At 42.2% G+C, this 20,527-nt stretch overlaps 1 protein-coding gene across 3 annotated transcripts in view; it reads left to right on the forward strand.

The window, feature by feature from the left end:
- The window catches only part of CSMD3 (CUB and Sushi multiple domains 3), a 601,007-nt gene that overhangs the window by 197,688 nt on the left and 382,792 nt on the right, over positions 1 to 20,527 (forward strand). For all 3 annotated transcript variants that reach the window (XM_028736265.2, XM_028736266.2, XM_028736267.2), the window contains exon 5: positions 14,383 to 14,590. In XM_028736265.2, the coding sequence (XP_028592098.2) occupies positions 14,383 to 14,590 (208 nt within the window). The remainder of the gene's footprint in view (positions 1 to 14,382; positions 14,591 to 20,527) is intronic.

Consider the following 20,527-nt stretch of genomic DNA (forward strand, 5'->3'; position numbering starts at 1 on the left):
ACTCTTCTTATATCCTTCTGGGTACTCTGCACTTCAGTGCGATTGGAACTTGCCTAAAAATCAAATATAGCTTGTCACACCCACATCATGCATTTAAAGCACTCTTAGGGCACTTCAACAAACAGAGAATTCTGGGAACTGCAGCTTGTTAAGGGTGCTGTGAATTGTAACTCTATGGGTGGGTCTCTTATCAACCCTCAGCACCCCCAAAAGCCTACAGCCCCCAGGATTCTTTGTGGGATGCCATGGTTGTGAAAGCAGCATATGTATGGTGCAGACATGACCGTTTCATTGTTTTCCCCTTCCCAAATGGTTAAACATACTGTTTCCCAGTAGCCCTTTCCCTGCCTCACCAGGTCACTGTTTCTTTTACAGCCAAAAGTGGTGAACAGAGACAAAAACCCAGTGTTCTTATGTGACATCGAGCTATCAGAGAGATTTCTTTCTCTAATTATGTCCATAGCAATAAAAAACAGTATTCTGCGATTTTGTTGGTTGGCTGTACATCAAGGGAGTGCCCTGGCCATTGAGACAATCCTGTTTTAACAAGCAAAGCATTTCTCTTAATTCGACAAAAGGAAGCCAACATGCAGGCTAGCTGCCATCTCCAATTTTGTCTCTAGAGAAAGAACTAATATTCCAGTTGGCCCACACTCTTCTGGAGCTGCTGAGCAAGATAAGCTGATCCTCAAGCAATGCTTGCCCTTTAGACTGACATTTGTCAAGTTAGTGCCATTTCATTTTCCAGCTGTATCAACTCCCCATTTGCTCATACACCTCTTGTCCACAGAATAAACATCACTCTCAAGGTAAATACAACCTGCCAACCCTCCTCTTTGAAAGGTATCTGATCTATTCCTCTTCCATTCCCTTTTGAGCCACATTGACCCCTGCATGAGCTGGCTTTCCGTCTTGCACAGCTACACCTCAAGCCAGACTGCCAATCCTAATCAATACCTGCATGTAGGTAGATGAATCTCACCTTCTAACAGCTAAGTACAGATTATTGAATTGTTTTGGTTGTAGCAGCTAAGGCCCACTCTCTACTCAGAGTAGACACACCCATAAATTAATTCCAGTGGGTCTGCTCTGAGCAAGAGTTATTTGGATGCAGCCCGTTATTTATTTATACATAATGTTGTAGAATTTTCTGACTGCTTACACTTACTGCTTATTATATTGTATTGTATGAATTATTCCATTTATACCCCACCTTTCCTCCAAGGAGCTCAAGGTGGTATGCATAGTATTTCCCTCCATTTTATCATCAAAACAACCCTGTGAGGTAGGTTAGTCTGAGAGACTGTGGCTGGCCCAAGGTCATGCTGTGAGTTTCATGACTGGGTGGAGTCTACAACCTTGGTCTCCTACGTTCAAGGCTGACACTCTGCAGCAGGCAAGAGTTCAAAGCCAAAGTTAGCAGCTGTTAAGTCCAAAGTGCCAGAGGCAGGAGTAATATATTTCTAATTTATTTATTGGGGGACAGGGGGACTTAGAGACTATATCATAGCAGTGTACAACAACAAAAATAAAATAAATAAAACAGATGAAAGCAAAATTTCCAAAAGAAAAGTGATTCTGCCTATAAGTTCACTCATCTTTCTCTGAAGATCGGTAGAAATAGGATAATTTTAGCACCTGACAAAACATGTACAATATCAATGCCTGTCTAGCTTCAATGGGCGGTGTGTTCCACAAGACAGGGTTTTAGATTAGGTAATCTAAAAACTAGGAGGCAAGGCAAAATGGTTCCAGAAGGTAGCAGTTCAGAAACAAAATACCATATAGGATTTTCTAAAGTAGCTTTCATCAACCAGGTGCCCTGCCAGATGTTTTGGACTAAAACTCACATCAGCTCCAGCCAGCAACATCTGGAGGGCACCAGATTGCCAAAGGTTGCTCTAGAGCAGTGTTTCCCAACCTTGTGCCTCCAGCTGTTTTTGGACTACAATTCCCATCATCCCTTGCCACTGGTCTTGCTAGTCAGGGATGATGGGAGTTGTAGTTCAAAAACAGCTGGAGGCACAAGGTTGGGAAACACTGCTCTAGAGTTGTAAGTCTGACATAGCAGTTATGTAAGTGTGTCATAATGGCTCTCCAGAGATTTTAGTCATCCCAGCTGTGCTAATAAGATACAGTACATATCCCCAGGCAATTATCTGGGTGCTGCTGCACAACAGCAGAGGTCAAGCTGGTATTTCCCTCTGCTTGACTGCTGCCCTGCCATAGCGCAGAATAAGGACCCTAGTGCCTGCTGCTTGATTCCTTGGGATGAGGCCCTTCCAACCTTACAGGAATTCTTCCTGAGCAATCCGAAGTGTTTTGAGGTATTGAGCCTGAAAAGCGGTTGTAAAATGATAATTTATTTCAACAGATGTGATCAGAGGGAGGGAGAAAATACAGCTCCAGGTAGCAATCTGTATCAATTCACAGTGTCCCAGAATTGGATTGGCTTCTCCAAGTGTAATTTGTATCCACATCAAAGAGCTTGGACATTAAGTTACTTCTTGAGGTAGTGTACATTTTGTCCTTGTAATGTTCCTTCATGAGTTGAGCCAATCGACCATCTGCTGTAGAATTATTTCTTAAAATAAAGCCCCTGCTGGGTAGTCAACAAACCCTTTATCCTCAGAAAGAATGTAACACCTCCTTCTAGAATATTTTGTTTGCATTTTCTTAATGAGGGGACAAGCCCAGAACAGGGACTCCTTCAGAGATGTGATGTGCAAACCCTTCTGATTTCAATTAACCATTCAAAGCAGTAATTGATTGGAAGGAGACAAAACCAGAGCAATCAGCAGGGCAAGCCCAACCATTATGCATAATGAGCCAGCTGCCTCAAGCAACAGCGACGGGGGTTACACAGCAGAGGCAAGGATGACAGGTGTTTGCCATACAGCCAACCCTGCACTTCCTCAGCTACCCTGCTGCCTTCAAGGTTGGTGGAGGATACCACACCTGGCATAAGTGTTGGCATACAATTCAACTGCAAGTCTGGGTTGCTGCTGAACATGGAAACATCAGCTGTGTTCTGAAGTGCTAAGCCCAGTGTGTGTAGTGGGAGCACCATTTGGTCTCCATTGCAGGCAGCAAAGTCTTGGTCTCATACAGAAAGAAGGCAAGGGAAATAGTATGAGTAGATAAAGAGGACAATTTTAGCACACGTTGTAATACACACCTGCATGTGTGGAGTGGTAATATCCTGACTTTGTTGTTGTTGTTTAGTCATTTAGTCGTGTCCGACTCTTTGTGACCCCATGGATCAGAGCACGCCAGGCACTCCTTGTCTTCCACTGCCTCCCGCAGTTTGGTCAAACTCATGCTGGTTGCTGGTGGGAAGTCAGGATATTTTTCCCAGTAGTTATGTATGGAAGTGAGAGCTGGACCACAAAGAAGGCTGATCGTCGAAGAATTGATGCTTTTGAATTATGGTGCTGGAGGAGACTCTTGAGAGTCCCATGGACTGCAAGAAGATCAAACCTATCCATTCTGAAGGAAAATCAGCACTGAGTGCTCCCTGGAAGGACAGATCCTGAAGCTGAGGCTCCAATACTTTGGCCACCTCATGAGAAGAGAAGACTCCCTGGAAAAGACCCTGATGCTGGGAAAGATGGAGGGCACAAGGAGAAGGGGACGACAGAGGACGAGGTGGTTGGATAGTGTTCTCAAAGCTACCACTACCCACCAGCAAAATGCAGATGACCAAGGTTTCCCTAAAACAGTTTGATTATGTATCTTTTCGTATTACAAATATTTTTGTTCCATGCACCAGTCATTTTTCTAGGCTGGTTACAACTACTAAGTGTTCCAAACAGGGTTATGAAATACCCAGAACATCCCAGCTGTAAAACACTATCAGTGACAATTTAAAGAATAATTTCGTCCTGATAACCCTGTGGATTTAATAACTTCTTTAGGTATTAGGTAAACTAAGCCCCAGAGAAAATGTAGGTTTACATTGTATGGTCATTTAAAAAAAAGCATACGAATTATCCATTCAATTCGAATGAACCTGCAATATGATAGTTCGTTTTATGATTGTATTTGCAATGGTGTTTACATGCCATCTGCAGTGAATGTGCCCTTTTAAAACATGGGGGAAAGGCACACCCATTCATCTAAATGCATTGAAAATGTAAGTGCTAAAGGAGAGATGAGACTAGATTGTTGTATAAAGTTGATTTCTTGGAAAGGAAGAGATTCCTGTGGAGACATAAATATATGCTACACAACAACACATTGTATAATGGAATGCTGGTGATAAACTGCTTGTGTCCACATTAAAATAGTTGTCTCTGCTACCTACAAAGATTTTACATTGCAGAGTTAACATTTCAGCTCACAGACTGAAAAACTAACACAACAGATGAAGACAAATGAACTGATTAAAGTCACAGCTGCCTCCAGTAGGTAAGAAAACAGGCAAATATTATTCTGCCATTTCAGAAGATACTACTTTAGAGCTTCTCTGATTGTGACATTTATTTTAAAATCACTTTTTTAAAGACACAAAATGAGCTATACTATGCATGTTGATTCAGTATTCCCAATGTTTCAAATTGGTTACTATATCAAATTTCCAATTTTTGACATTTAAGCTAAGATTATAACAGGTGCAGAAATTCCAGGTTTGGCACATTCAGCATTCCCACCCACCCCAGAAGATGTTTTAACCTTAGTGACAAAATATTAACAAAAAACAGGATCATGCATACAACCCACTGACCTCAGGTAAGGGGAAAAAGGCTATGGAGGCAACATATACCAATTTAGGCTATTGAAATACCTATCCCATACCAATTTAGGCTACTGAAATACCTATTCCATTACTATCTGTTGTGACTTGCAGCAGCCAGCTATTTCATCACCTGATACCAGATCTCTTAGCCCAGGTGTGAAGAATCTGTAGACTAGGAATGGGGGAGAAATCCAATTCAGTTTCCATTTGAAAGCAAACTTAGTGAACTTGCACTTAGCAAAACAGCACACAAACCTCAATGTCACCATCCTTCGAAATTTGTACTTGTCTGACTCTTGTAAGAAATAATAATAATAATCTGAATTTTGCAATGCAATTCTCCAGCCAGGTACAAGAATGCATATGCTTGGGCAACATGCAAATAGTAATCACTAAGGGCCAAGTCCCTTCAATGTGTGCTTGTGAAATGAAAACATCTGAATCTCTACATCATGTTATGTTTATCTGCCCTTTGTACAGTTCAGCCCATGCTAGTATTCTAAACCCCATAATCCAGCCTATGGCTGACAAACCAGTAGACCTACAGCTTGCCTGGGTACTTCAAGATGTGGATCCTTATATTACCCTACAGGTTGCTAAATTCCTAACAGCCGTCCTCTCGCACAAGAGACGGAACGGAATGTTAGCTGATTATTGATAGTCACAAGAATTTTCTATAATCACCTCAGATATTGTTTTTAGTGTAGTGCCAAAATTTTTTAATCTTAATCTTAAACTTTTTTATGAATGGCTAATATCCGTCCTTGTGAGTTGTGAACCTTGTTATACTACTTGTGGTTTGTATGAGTCCGCTGTTTTATTTGATTTGTTTTGTTGTGTTGTGCTTCATGATGGGCGTAATAGCCGAATAAACATTTGTTGTTGTTGTCCACATATTAGAGAAAATAATCTACAAAAAATGCATTATATTAGTGGGAAATGCTTTGCAAAAATGTGTATATTAGGAAAAGATGCATACAAAAATGTGTGTACTAAGATACATTTGCACTAAAATGCTAATGAATTTCCAGGATGACTTAAAAAAAAAGAAAAAGAAAACTGATGTGTACATGTGGAAAACCAGGTTTAAGATTTGGAAAAATTAGGAATTGAGAGAGAAACTGAAATTGACAGATTCACCCATCGCTACTGTGGACCTCCAGGTATTCTTGGACTCCAGCTCAGATCAGCCAATTGGTCAGGGATGACTGAACTTGTAGTCCAGCAACATCAGGATGTCTGTAGGTTCTCCACTCTTGCCTTAGCTGGAGATGCTGTAAAGTGAACACTGGAATTTTTGCATGCAAAGCTTTTCTCTACCACTGAGTTTATGGTGATGTTTTCAATGAAGCAATGTAGAAAATATACATGAATATCATTTCTGAAGACAAAAATTATATTTCTGGAGTTGCAGATAAGTCTACAGAATATAACAATATCTTTCTCTGATTCATCTGTAACAGGAGTTTGGTCCACAACTGAGTGGGGAACTTCAATGAGTTGTATTCATAAAAGGTCTTGTTATTCCAAAGGATTTTTCACTGCCTGCCAATTGCAGGATCTGTTTGAATTTCCTTCAGTGCTGAAAAGGGTTCTGAGATCTGAGATTGCACAGTCCTCAGCAGATCACTAGGCTAAGTCCCAACCTCAATTGGGCAATGAGTTTTCTTATTAAAACCCTTAAGTCTCTAATGTAACAACTTCCTGTGATGCCACTTGCCATTCCAGATGCAAGATGCTTAATTTGACTGTCAGTTAATCTTTCTAGCTTGCTAGCTCGTGAATTTCTTCATTCTTAATCGTTCTGTGTCATTACGCCAAGAACACTTCTCCACGCTCTATTCTTCTATGAGATTTAAAGACTCAGCGTTATGTTCCTAAAGCTTTTATTCCCTAGTTGTGGTAACAATAGTCCAGGTGGCAGCCAGCCTCCTTGTTCTGTTTCCCCATTGTGCAATCAGTACTGCATCCCACAGAAATTGCCATTTCATGCAACGTGACCTCGCTTGACAACCAAAATAATATGATTTCTTTTGGATGTCTTTTTGCGTGCCTTCTGCTTATTTTCATGTGCTGGAAATTTACAGAACCACAGATCACCCCTGTGCATATGATAGATGATTCTAGGTCAGTATTGATATTGCAAGTTCTCAGGCACTGAAACAACTCTTTTGCTGAAATTCTATAAATCTGTAACACTGAAAGCCAAAGTTTGATGTTGACTACAAAGTATGGATGATCTAATAACAAAAATTATAGCAAACTTCTTGAACTTGGATTACTTATCCTAGACTGCTTTCAGTTAAAGCCAGTAGCCATTGGTTACCATGTGCCTTTCCTATAAGGCAGTGCTGCAGCCTGGGCAGCTATACTGCAGGCCAGGACACAAGAACAGCTACACTGTGAAATGTGTTGATAGGTTTTACTACAGCTAATCATTTAGCAGGGGGGTGGGGAAGCTTATTTCCCATTTAATACCATTACATATTTTCCATGTCATCATGGACCTGGAACAGATTCTTCAAGGGACCCTGATAGAATTCTGTAGCTCCATTTTAGCCATGCTGCAAAAATGGCTTTATTGACCTGGGAATTGTTTTTAACTGCAGTTTCTTTGGGGAAATGTTCTGCACCATTTCTCTATTGCTGCTGGTTATATTCCTATATATTGGGATCTGGGTGGCACTGTGGGTTAAACCACAGAGCCTAGGGCTTGCCGATCAGAAGGTCGGCGGTTCAAACCCCTGCGACGGGGTGAGCTCCCATTGCTCGGTCCCTGCATCTGCCAACCTAGCAGTTCGAAAGCATGCAGTGCAAGTAGATAAATAGGTACTACTCCAGTGGGAAGATAAACGGCGTTTCCGTGTGCTGCTCTGGTTCACCATAAGTGGCTTAGTCATGCTGGCCACATGACCCAGAAGTTGTACGCCGGCTCCCTCAGCCACTAAAGTGAGATGAGCACCGCAACCCCAGAGTCATTCGCGACTGGACCTAACGGTCAGGAGTCCCTATATTCCTATATATCTTGAGAGGTATCATCTCATACATGTTTTCCCTCATTCTCTTAGCCAAGGTGGGGAATCTGCTGAGGGCCACATTCTGTCAGGCTTTATATGTTAGGGTCCACTTGCAGTGAAGCCGATGGTCAGGGGCACCCCCTTTCTCTTTGCCCCCAACTTTTATTTCCTCTGGCCTGCTCTCTGCCATCCCTTCTTTCCTCCCTCTCTCTTTCCTCCCCTTTCTCACTTCAAATTACTTCAAGACTCTTTGTTGTTTGAGCTTCAACAAACGTAAAAGGGTATCCCTTTATAAGTCTTAGATAATTTCAAAGCGCCATGTGTTGAATTGTGCTAATGTGTTTTTAAATATTGTTCCAAGTTGCCTTGAGTACAGATTTCCAATTGAAAGGTAACTTTGAACAATAGCCAGTGAGTTGATAGTATATGGGTGCTGGACAACCAAGTGGGAAGGGAAAAGAATGTTTATCACTGAGAGCCAGGTCAGCAGCATATAGGTGAAGCCTAATTGGTTGGTCATACATTTTATATTTCTGGATTTATATATCCAAGTTATGCAATCAACCTTTGTTGCACAAAACAGATGCATAAATGCAATTCTTAGTGTACCTGAACATTTGCCCTTCTTCCTTCCTTCTCTCTTGAACACCTTCCCCTACTCCCATCCCACCCTCTCTCTCACACAGATGGCATAAGGCCCATATCTTAAAATGAGTTAAGGTATTACTTGCACTAGTTAACAAAATGTATTTTTTGGAATTATTATTTTTTTGTAAACAGATGATTACCCTGTTTGTGTGTGGCATTTTGAAAACGGAAAAGACGATCAATCATGATAGGTGTAATTAAAGCCTTTTCACAGCAACCAGAGGATCCATTTTTAATCCATTTTTTCAAGGTACTAAAATAGACATGTAAACCTGCTGCATTGCAGTTTTGAGGCTTTGCATTTATCAATATGAAATGACTTCACCTGGGGGGAGGAAAGGAACACAAGGAAACAAACTCCAAAAGCAAGACTGAAAATGCCGGCCTTTCTTCTGCAAGTGTAAAGTTCACCTTCGTTTAGTCTGGGTTTGGATCTGTAGATTTTGCCATAAAGAGATGTATGAAGAGCTGAGGGTGCGTTCATTTAGGGGTGTTGGGAAGAGAAGATCCACATAAGCAGCTGGCATGTGATGAGAAATGGGATCGATAAAGCCTTTCTGTGAAGCTACCAGATTGATGAAATAGAGGACCTGGCTGAGGAATGCCAAACAGCTCAATTCAGGGCCCAGGGCACAGATTTCCTATTGCCTTCTTAACCACTGGACAAAGCAGGGAATGGCAACCTGGGAATCATCATAATCTAACCCCACCATGGTGCTGTTGGCTATAAGGCTCCCAGATTGCTTCACTGCTGCAGTCTCTATCACTAAAGGAGACAGGTATTCATGCTGCATGTGCTAACTGCTCAAGTCAACAGTTAAGTACCTGGCACTGGGAGAACACATTGGAGGATGGAAAGTAACTATCTGCTGGGGTCTGATGCTTGCCGATTAGTTGACAGGAAATGTGAACAAGGGAATTATTTGGAAGGTGGTCTTAGGTTCTTCACCTGATCACTGAAGAAAATATGACAGTCCTCTATGTAATGTGCAGAGGACCACACTTTGCCTTGGTTAGCCTGAAATAACTGCTACTTTTATCCAGAAGAACTGCCACTTCCCGCTTTGAGCACCAGTGTGGTATAGTGGTTAAGAACAGTAGACTCATAATCTGGGGAACCGGGTTCGCGTCTCCGCTCCTCCACATGCAGCTGCTGGGTGACCTTGGGCCAGTCACACTTCTTTGAAGTCTCTCAGCCCCACTCACATCACAGTGTGTTTGTTGTAGGGGAGGAAGGGAAAGGAGAATGTTAGCTGCTTTGAGACTCCTTTGGGTAGTGATAAAGCGGGATATCAAATCCAAACTCTTCTTCTTCTCCTCTTCTTTTTGCTTAGAATCATTAATATGGATCAGTAACTTCTCACTTTTTCCATAGTCATATGCAGAAAGGGTGCGTAAATCCACCATAAACAACCCTGATAGTAAGTACTAAATGGGTGCTGTTGTGCTGCTTATAGCTAATCTATGTTCACTGGGCTGTACACCACTGGGCTGTTAAGGTCAGCACAAAGGCAAAATGAAAACAAGATGTTTCTACCAGCAGTTTCTGGACATAGTATGAATTTATTCCATTCCCTAGACTAGTTGGTGGAACACCCATTCCCCCATCCTTGTGTTTCTGATTAGTGTCCTAGCCATCCAATCTTCAGTTGCCCTCATTCTTTCATTCAGGTAATGGGGTCTCTTCCCCTTCCAAAACCTGATGTATTGCACTCATTTCCATACTGTCAGTATGGTAAAGAATTCCACCATTTTGTATGCAGAGAGCTTTGAACAGAGTTATTGTTAGTAGCCAGCATGAAGGGAATGTGAAGGGTAAGTTAACTCACAAAGACTGGGAATTTGTGGTTTTTTTTTGGGGGGGGGGGGGACTGTTTTCATTTTTGAGAAATGTTTTGCCCGACCCAAATTGCTTTATGTGCCCTTTACAACCGGTGCAATAAATTATAGTTTATCATTACTCACCAAATCCAATTTGTAGTGATAAATCATTACAACGGTTAAGCAGAGGGCATACATGACTTAATCAATCTATATTTTAAAGAAAGCAAATGTGATTTTTATATACAATAATTTAAAGGTGGTGCTCTTGTGTTCACCTTTTAAATTAACCAGGCCAAAGTTTAGTGTGCTGATTGCAAATTAGAAGTCATAAATTAAACTGTTCACGATCAGACTAAAGTAAACTAAGGGGTAATTTGCACTGTTCTGTCTTAAAGAGGGAACACATATATTTACATTCTTCTGCCTGTTGGGAAACCTGAAGAAGTAAGTAGACTTCCATCAATGGACAGGACAGGCAAGAGGGTAGAGGGGCTTGCAGGAGGGACTCAATTACACAAATTAAGGATATCGACAAGCTGGGAAGTGTGTAGAGGAGAGCAACCATGACGATCAAGGTCTGGAAACCAAGCCTTATGAGGAACAGTTGAGGGAGTTGAGTATGTTTAGTACGGGAAAGAGGAGACTGAGAGGAGATATGATAGCCATCTTCAAATATCTAAAGGGTGGTCACATGGATGATGAAGCATGCTTGTTTTCTTCTGCTCCAGAGAGTAGGACCTGAACCAATTGTTTCTAGTTATAATAAAGGTGATTCTGACTAAACATCAGAAGATGGCAAGGTGGTAAAAGTTGTTCAACAGTGGAACAGACTCCCTCCGAAGGCAGTGAACCTTCATTGGAGGTTTTCAAGCAGAGGTTGGGTGGCCAGCTGTCATGGATGCTTTAGTTGAGATTCCAGCATTTCCGGGGGATGGAGTAGATGTTCCTCAGGGTCTCTTCCAACTCTACAATTCTATGATTCTATAAAGTGGAACTTTGGCAGATACATTTTTGGCAGAAGAGGAAAAATAAAGAGCTGACCAAGCAATCACTGTAATTTGGCTGAAAGTCTATCCTGAATAGGTCAAGTCATATTTGTAGCTTCTGGGAGAAAGTGATAATCGGAAATCACATTCTGGAAGGCGGAATTTTAAATTCTCTGACTAATTATGCTCACAGAGAAGTGAAAGGAGACTGGAATCTTGAACGTATTTTGTCATAAGAGACACTTTATCTTAAGATAAAAGCTAGGGCTTCTTTAACAGTAATGCCTAACCATTATGGGATTAAGAAGACAAGCAGTGTGCTGCTGAAATTTTGCTGTCCTCTTTCTTTTTGCATTCGTGTCATGTGCAAAGTCTCTTATGAGATGAACTAATACAGCATGAACCACATCAAATACTAGATTTTACAATGTTCTTTGCTCACATATTTTTTCCCCAATCTTAAAACTGGCATTAATAGTTTAGTTTACTGTGTTTGCTGTTCTTAGAGCCATTGTTTTGAACTAGATGAAGAGACCTGGATTTAAATTAGATTACCTTAGTGTAGTCATTATCTCTCAAGTTATCATTACAAAACCCCATACCAGGATTCCTGATATCCTGGTCCTAATAAATTGGGTATTCGACTATGTACTGCTGCTGCTATGTGAGGCTATGGATTCCCCTTCCTGGCATGACTATGGGGGTATTATGATAATCTCCTGCACTTCATAATTTACCACGGGCCTTTGGGAGTGGTGAGACTAGAAATGTAATGGATAAATAAGAGTGCTCAGATATCATAACAACATGAGAATATCAGAAGAGCTTGCTGGAGCAGGCCAATGGCTCATCTAAGGCAGTGTTTCCCAAACTTTTTTGGGCAACGGCACACCTGTTTACTGAAAAAAAATCTCACGGCACACCACCATTAAAGCCCCGCCCCGTGACGTCAGCGCGCAGCGTCACGCCGGGAGGGACGCACGAAAGTGAAAGTTTTTTCCCTCCCCCTTGCCGGGGAACCTCCAAGCTTTGGGGGTGGGAGGAGGCAGCAGAGCGAGGGACTGAGGGACGGCGGCAACTGAGGCGGCGGCGGCTGTTGTGGTGGTGGCGGCGATAGCGGGCGGAGGAGGGGGCGGCGGCGGGGCTTGAGGAGCCGTCGCCGGGAGTTGCTGCTGCTGTTGTTGCTGCTGCTGCCCGGACATGCCGGCCTCCTCCTCCTCCGCTGTCTCGCGCTCCTCCCTTTTGCACGCGCTGCCCCGCCGCTCGGCACCACCACCGCGGAGCCGCCCCCGGCTCGACGCGGATCCTCGCCGCCGCCGCCTCTCACCGCCCGACTCGCCCGCCTCCCTCCCACGGCACACCAGCCAATGTCTGACGGCACAGTAGTGTGCCGCGGAACACCGGTTGGGAAACACTGATCTAAGGTAAAGGTAAAAGGACCCCTGACCATTAGGTCCAGTCGTGACCGACTCTGGGGTTGTGGCACTCATCTCGCTTTATTGGCCAAGGGAGCTGGTGTACAGCTTCCGGGTCATGTGGCCAGCATGACTAAGCCGCTTCTGGTGAACCAGAGTAGTGCACGGAAATGCTGTTTACCTTCCCGCCAGAGCGGTACCTATTGATCCACTTGCACTTTGATGTGCTTTCAAACTGCTAGGTGGGCAGGAGCAGGGACCAAGCAACGGGAGCTCGCCCCGTCACGGGGATTCAAACCACCGACCTTCTGATCATCAAGTCCTAGGCTCTGTAGTTTAACCCACAGCACCACCCGCATCCCAATGGCTCATCTAGTCCACCATTTTTTCCTCGCAATGGCCAGCCAGAAGTCTGTGGGAAACCAGCAAGCAGGAATTGAGCACAAGAACACTCTCCCGTCCGTTGGTTTCCAGCAACTGGTATTCAGAAGCATTACTGCCTCCGGTGGCAGAGCACAGCCATCATGGCTAGTAGCCATCAATAGCCTTCACCTCAATGAATTTGTCTAAATCCTCATTCAGAAATTTCTTTATGCATCTCCTCCTCTCCCCATCAAGGCACATGTGGCTTGGGATTTGGAGTTCTGATGTGCAGAAAACGTGACATTTAGAGAGGCTTGCGCTCCCAGCATTTCACACTGTGGATATAAATCACGGGGCCCCAACAACAGCAATGCAATTATTTTCATATTTTAAATCTTTTCCTAGATTTACTTTTCAGAACTGGGACCCCAAGGGTCATACAATAAAGAGCTGAGTGTAGTCTGGAGTCTCATCCTTGAATGTATTATAATGCAGAACATGTTTCTCAGAAAGAAGCACTTTATAGAGCCATCCTTTGAAATATGTGCCGTGTTGAAAAATTTTCTCCTTTATTAAAATGGCTCCGTAGTAAAAAGCATGAGTACAAGGGACACGACATTCAAGATAATAACCGTAAACTATTCATCAGAACACTAGTAGATCAGAGTATAATATTACTCAGGTGAGGATGGGGCTGGCAAATGAAGGCTGACCTAATTTCTATTGTAATAAAAATTACAAGAGCAGGCCATTGCAACTTGGGTTCCCAATAAGCCAAATGCCTGACAAAAGCCAAACCACCCGACAGCCTAAAAGGGTGAGGGAATGTTTTGTCAGTCTTAGGAATGGAGAAAATCAAGAGCTGATCTTGATACCCTTGGGCAGTGGCTGAGTTGCTGTTTTCAGAATGAAATTGATGGCAATTTGGGTAGGTTGCAGCAAGTTACTGCCCCATTCACACAAAAATACCAACAAAACTCTGATATCCTTTGTGCTGGCAAGCTGATACTCTGCCCCAACACTCCTATACAGTGGTACCTCGGATTAAGTACTTAATTCGTTCCGGAGGTCTGGTCTTAACCTGAAACTGTTCTTAACCTGAAGCACCACTTTAGCTAATGGGGCCTCCTGCTGCTGCCACGCCGCCAGAGCACGATTTCTGTTCTTATCCTGAAGCAGAGTTCTTAACCTGAAGCACTATTTCTGGGTTAGCAGAGTCTGTAACCTGAAGCGTATGTAACCTGAAGCATATGTAACCTGAGGTACCACTGTACTGCCAAATTCTGCAAAATGATTGATATCTATCTTACCCATGCATTTAGTTTAGCATGAAACACCTGCTATGAATTACTGTCTTCTAACTTTTGCCTCCTTTTTATTCTTTTCAACAGCGGAGGATGCATGTGGAGGGACAATGAGAGGATCCAGTGGCATTGTTTCTAGCCCAAATTTCCCTAATGAATACCACAATAATGCAGAGTGCACGTGGACCATTGTGGCAGAGCCTGGGGACACCATTTCACTCATTTTTACAGATTTTCAGATGGAAGAGAAATACGATTACCTGGAAATAGAAGGTTCTGAGCCACCAACAATATGGTGAGTGATTCATTGTTGTACGTTAACTTCTGCAAAATTGCCTCTGAGAAAATGCTAAAGATCTTACAGAAATGCCTCTAACTTCCCTTGAAACCCCTAATGTTGTTTCATTTGTGCAGAACTATTGCCTTGAATGCCGATTTGTTGTGTAAATTGGAACTGTGTGATCAATGCCACTTGGAGAAATTTGGTGAAGCTTATTCAAATTAGCTAAATATTCATCATCATCATCATCATCATCATCATCATCATCATCATATATTTATACCCCGCCAATCTGGCTGGGCTTCCCCAGCCACTCTAGGCAGCTTCCAACAAAATACTAAAATGCAGTGATCCATCAAACATTAAAAGCTTCCCTAAACAGGGCTGCCTTCAGATGTCTTCTAAAAGTCTGGTAGTTGTTGTTCTCTTTGACATCTGGTGGGTGCTACTACTAAGAAGGCCCTCTGCCTGGTTCCCTGTAACTTGGCTTCTCACAGGGAGGAAACTGCCAGAAGGCCCTCGGCGCTGGACCTCAGTGTCTGGGTAAAACGATGGGGGTGGAGACACTCCTTCAACATTGTGTTATGAGTTTGTGGGTGCCAGACTTCTATAATCTCTGGATCCAGCTATTGTTAAAAGCTAATCAAGCCAGGCTAGCTTCCTGAACCCCTGAGTCCAGGAGTTGCCTTGGTAATGCGTCATTAAGAGAACTGAGGATTAAGGGGGCTCTGTGCAAGACAGCAAATGGGTGGGTCTCAAGAAGGACGAAAGCCAGAGTTTTAGAGTTGAATTTGGCTGTGGTGTTATCTAGAAGTAAAGTATCAAGCTGTAAAGTCAGAGAGGCAGAGCAGCTGCAGCAGGTGATGCATTCTTGGAGATCATATTGGCTTCCCCTGTGCATCCTACTGTTTGAGGTGGTAACATCATGTTGCCTTATGGGTGGGCCAGCCCTGTCTAGGCTGGTATCCTTTTGTTTTCCTTCAGCAGCTTGTCCTATCTGTGTGCATATGGGGCATTTTGCTTAAATCACCCAAACGAAGTTAAAGCAGAGGGGCAAAATAATTAAGGGTGTGTGAAGTTATTTGTTGCAGGGAAGATTCTTACCTCGCCCTATTTCTTCTTCTTTCTTGCATTAACAAAGCAAAGAACAACAGCAACATTTGCTTTGGTGGTGCAGTTGCAACACAAGAACTCTGCCGTTTTTCCTACTTGATAGGGACACTTTAGGATAGAGACATCCCATTTTTCACATTGCAACTTACCATATTTTTCCGTCTATAAGACACCCCCATGTATAAGACGACCCCTATTTTTTTAGTCCAAAATTAAGAAATGAAATTTTAAACATTCCATGTATAAGACAACCCCCAATTCTATCCTTAAAAAAATTGGGGGAAATATAGTCTTATACATGGGAAAATATGGTATTTTTACTGATCTCAATATTGTATTTTTACATTGTTGCAACCTACTATGGAACCTTATGGTGAAGGGTGAATAAGAAATCACATAACAACAAATAAAGCAATTGTAAGCCCCTTCATTTCCTAAGTGGTTTTGTGGGTTGAATCGTGACTCCTGAAACAGATCTGAAACAGGTATCTGACAAATTTCAGCCCACCTCTCATCATGCAGAACTGCAACATATTCTTGACCAAAGCTAAAGTTCTCTGGGGTGCTTTTAACCAAAGAAAAAGACCTGTGTTGATTTGATCACATACCTCCTCTATCACATCTTATTTGACTCTAAAAATGGTCAGTTACTCAAACACAACTCAGTGCACATTTTCTGTACGTGTGTGTTCAGCAATCCTGGGTTGTGGTGTTTGGGGTGAACTGTTTTTATTACCATCAATCTAATGTATTACAGGATGCAAAACACCTCCATATGCTTGGCAAAAAAACAAAACAAAAACAAAGCAACACCCCACAGATTTCTAAAACTTAATTATCAGACAACTGCTAATGAGATTGACTTTCTCAGTACTCTCTTTTTGCTGATCCAATGGAGCAAACAAGAATCACTTAAAATAAAAGAAGCTAAGACTAGCTTTTTGGACACCAAAGGGGAGTGGTGGGGCAGAATCTGGTATCTTCCTCAACCACCCAAATAGCCAATCACATTTTAAAGAAGGGATGGGGAACCTCAGGCCTTCAGGCTAAAGGTGACCCCCCCCGGCCTACGTAGTTGGAGGGTACCATGATATTTTCCTCAGGATATGTGTCTCCCAGCCCACACAAATCTTACTGTCCCTGCTCTGCACTCTAAGTGTTTTTGCCTGGCTAGAATGTGTCACTGATTTATGATGGTGCCTCTTGTTAGCAAGGACAGAGGATGGTAGAGGTGTGTGCATATACTTTTTATGGCTAGAATGTAATTGCTGTAAAAAGAATCACATCTGTTGCTTCTGGTCTTGCTCACCACAGCATGATGTGGCCCCAGAAAAGGATGTCCAGGAAGAAATGGGGCCCTTGAGGTGAAAAAAAGTATTCCCATCCTTGGTGTACAGCTTACTTTGTGTGTTCATGGTCTGAGGGTTTCTCAGAATGAGAATTGTTTTGTAATTCCCAAAATTCATGTGAGCAGTTTCTTAAAATGCTGCTATCGGAGCCCTTGCTGTTTGCATCAGAGGCACATTTTAAAGACAGGAGATAAAATTAGACACCTACAAGTTCAGAAATATATTTGCCTATATTTAGAAACATGTATGTATTGCTGATCAGTTTAGATTACTGAAACGGTGTGCAAATGATAATACCGTACGATGAATAATAAAAACAGAAAGCAATACAATAAAATGCAGTCGTACTGCACACTGTCTAATCTCCACAGTGAGAAACCAAGTGCACTAAACAATGTCAGCAATCCGGGGAATGCTTGGGTGAACAGGAAAGTCTTTAGCATATGCCAAAAACACAAAGCAGAGGGCAATGTACCGTATTTCTAAAAGGAGGCCACTCAACATGGCAGATGCTCCTACACTGAAAATGTACAATTTGTACTCGGCTATTGTATAGTTCAAGGTTGGGTTCCTTTTCTTTCCCTTGCAGTGCTAAGTACTTAGGACAGATCTTAATTATGTCATTAACTCTAAAAGCACAATTAGATTGTCTCAGATCTGTGTCGAACGTCTTCTCCAACTTGCTCCATGTGGGATGGTTGACAAAGGCTATGCCAGTCCACTGTGTTGTTGTTTTAAGGGATTTATTTTTAAGATGAAATAATTCTATATTACACTCTGTGGCACATATATTACCCAGCTGTGGTAAACATTGGCTTCACTTCTCAAACAGGGAATATCAATTATGATTGATTACTCACCTGTGCCGTGTTTATCAGTCTTGTGCTGGATTGCCTCCAGGAGATGCAGAGGGGTTTCAATGTACCACTAGTTTTTCAGGGTGCTACATACAGAGTGGGATTTTAATAAATAATACATTTGAAAAATAATTCAGAGGGAAACATGGGTTAAGAAGGGAGTCCATTGTCTCAGTGGCTGAGTGCATTTTAAAAAACATGTCATAAGTAGCCAATCCAGCACATTTAGTTATTCCTAATGACAATAGTAATAGAAAAATAGTTCCATATCTCTGCTACAAAAACCTCCAGGAATAATGAAAATTTGTGTTAGTTTTAGTAGGGAAAAAATGTCCTTGGCTACACTATGAGTTATGCCCACTAGTTAGAGTGGCTATTGTCATTGGTGCTAAGGCAGTTACTTACAGCACAGCCACTTTAAAATATAACTTTATCTGATTTTTTTTTCTTTCCCCCTTCCCCCATACATAAAAAGGCCACTTTGTAGAATTTTCTTCAAAAATGACCCAACATTCTTTTGTGACAGTCACCCCCTGCCCAATGCCCTGAAATGACACTGGGGACTCAGCTAGGTTGATAAAGAAAAAAAACATTTTATATGTGTTGTATGTGCGATACAACACTGTGACACCAGATGGCGCTGTAGAGTCCCATCTTTCCCTACTGGATTTCCTTGTATGAGTTTACAATGCATTTGACTGAAGTCCTTCATTGGTGTGTCTAGATCCAGCCTGGGCATTATTCAACTATGTTAAGAGTAGATGTACAGAAAATAACGGACCTAACTTAGTTATGTTCATTAATTTCAGTGGGTCAGCTCTGAGTAAAACATGGTTGAATCCTTGCCATGATGGCTATGTTTTATCTCCACTGAGAGAGGCAGTGTACCTCTGAATAACTGTTGTTGGAAATCACAAGTGCAGAGAGTGATATTGCATTCATATCCTGCTTGCAGGCTTTTCACAGGTGTCAGGTTGGCTGCTGTGACTAGGTGGGCCATTCGTCTGATCCAAGAGACTCTTCTTTTGTTCATATGCAGTGTGGAAGATGCAAAATGGTGGCACAGGGTTTCTGCTGTTAACTTCCAATAGCGGCAAAACATTGTGTGTGTGTGTGTAAGAAGTCTTGCTACAGCCTCTGCTAATATTTAGCCCCACTCCCAAGAAACTGTTGTAGAGGGGGTTTTTTGCCCTTAGGTGAAATTTAGTGTAATAGTCCCTCCTTCTCTTCCCAGAAATGTGATGCAGAATGTTGAGAGGCCATCAGCACACAGCTCTGCATCAAAACACATTTCTTGAACTTTTCAAATTACGACACAAAATCTATGCCAGAAAGGGACAGACCTGTAGTTCAGTGGTATAGCCCATACGGTGTTAGAATTCCTGGATCATGATTGCAGTCATGGGATTATTGTCTTTCACATGACGGTATATGTTTTGAATTCACAGAGTGGGAAGTGACAGAGACAGGATGTTTGTGTTATTGTGTTCCATGAAGTGGGACTATTGTCCTCTGTTCTTTTTTCTCTTTGCTGTCTGATGCTAGAGAGAGAGGGAGCCATGTTGCAGTGCTCCATATGTGTTTATATGTAAATAAAGTAGATTAGCCAAAATGCTGAGTTGCTGAAGTCTTTTACGCAACTGTGCAAACTCTGCGGATCCCTAAGTGTGTCAATGTCTGTTGGCATTGGTCACTGTGATGTTCGGGCAGAAGAAAGCTTTTGAAGCTCCTGAACGATCGACCAGGAGGGAGAGAACATGCCAGTTGGGCATGTGTTTCTGCCAGGGTCCTACTTGAGTGTAGGCTGAACTCCTGACATACATATGGTCCCAGGTTAAACCTATAGCATCTCTAGTTTCAGAAGAATCTGAACTAGAAAGGCTGGGAAAGGCTGTTGACTGAGTCCTTGGAGAGCCACTGTCAGTGAGTGGGCTGGGCCAGATAAACTAACGGTTCCACTTCCTTTGTTCTTACCTATCACACCTCTCAATGGCTTTCAGATGAATTTTTCCTACTGGAAAGTATTATATTTTGAGGTGATATCAACACTACATCTGCAGTGCTTGATCTATAACTGTGCCACTCATTGCAAGACATCACTTGAATTTTCAGTCATTTAGCAGTGAACCTCCCCTTGTGAATTGGCTTGACATTTTTTCTCTAATAAGTAACCTGAAGACCCACACTGTAAGAGTGAGTAAATTCACTGGAATCGTTCCAATGTAGATATAGATCATAGATGTTACATCCATTGTACGGCTCAAGGTATTTTAAACTGTTTCAGCTTTAATGAGTGCGTATATCAATAATAATTTATGCTACCACTTAAGTGAGTTAATTAGCAGCAATGAAAAGATTCAGATTTATCAGTGGTTGTTCATGCTGCTAAATTGCTTATACCTATCAGTAGTTTAATTCTTTTAATACTAGAATCCATTCCTGCCATTAATGGGATAACACAAATAACATAAAAAACAATATTAATCAGTCAGATTACTAAATCTTCATTTGCCTTTCCTACAACAATTCTGTATAGTTAATCTGACACTTGGGGGAAAAAAGACCTAGTCTTTGTTTTGCTCATCCCCCCCCCCCCCAGATGGAAGAAGATTTATGTTTAAATAACTGAACAG

The sequence above is a fragment of the Podarcis muralis genome, chromosome 8 (assembly GCF_964188315.1).
Source record: "Podarcis muralis chromosome 8, rPodMur119.hap1.1, whole genome shotgun sequence".
Lineage (NCBI taxonomy): Eukaryota > Metazoa > Chordata > Lepidosauria > Squamata > Lacertidae > Podarcis > Podarcis muralis.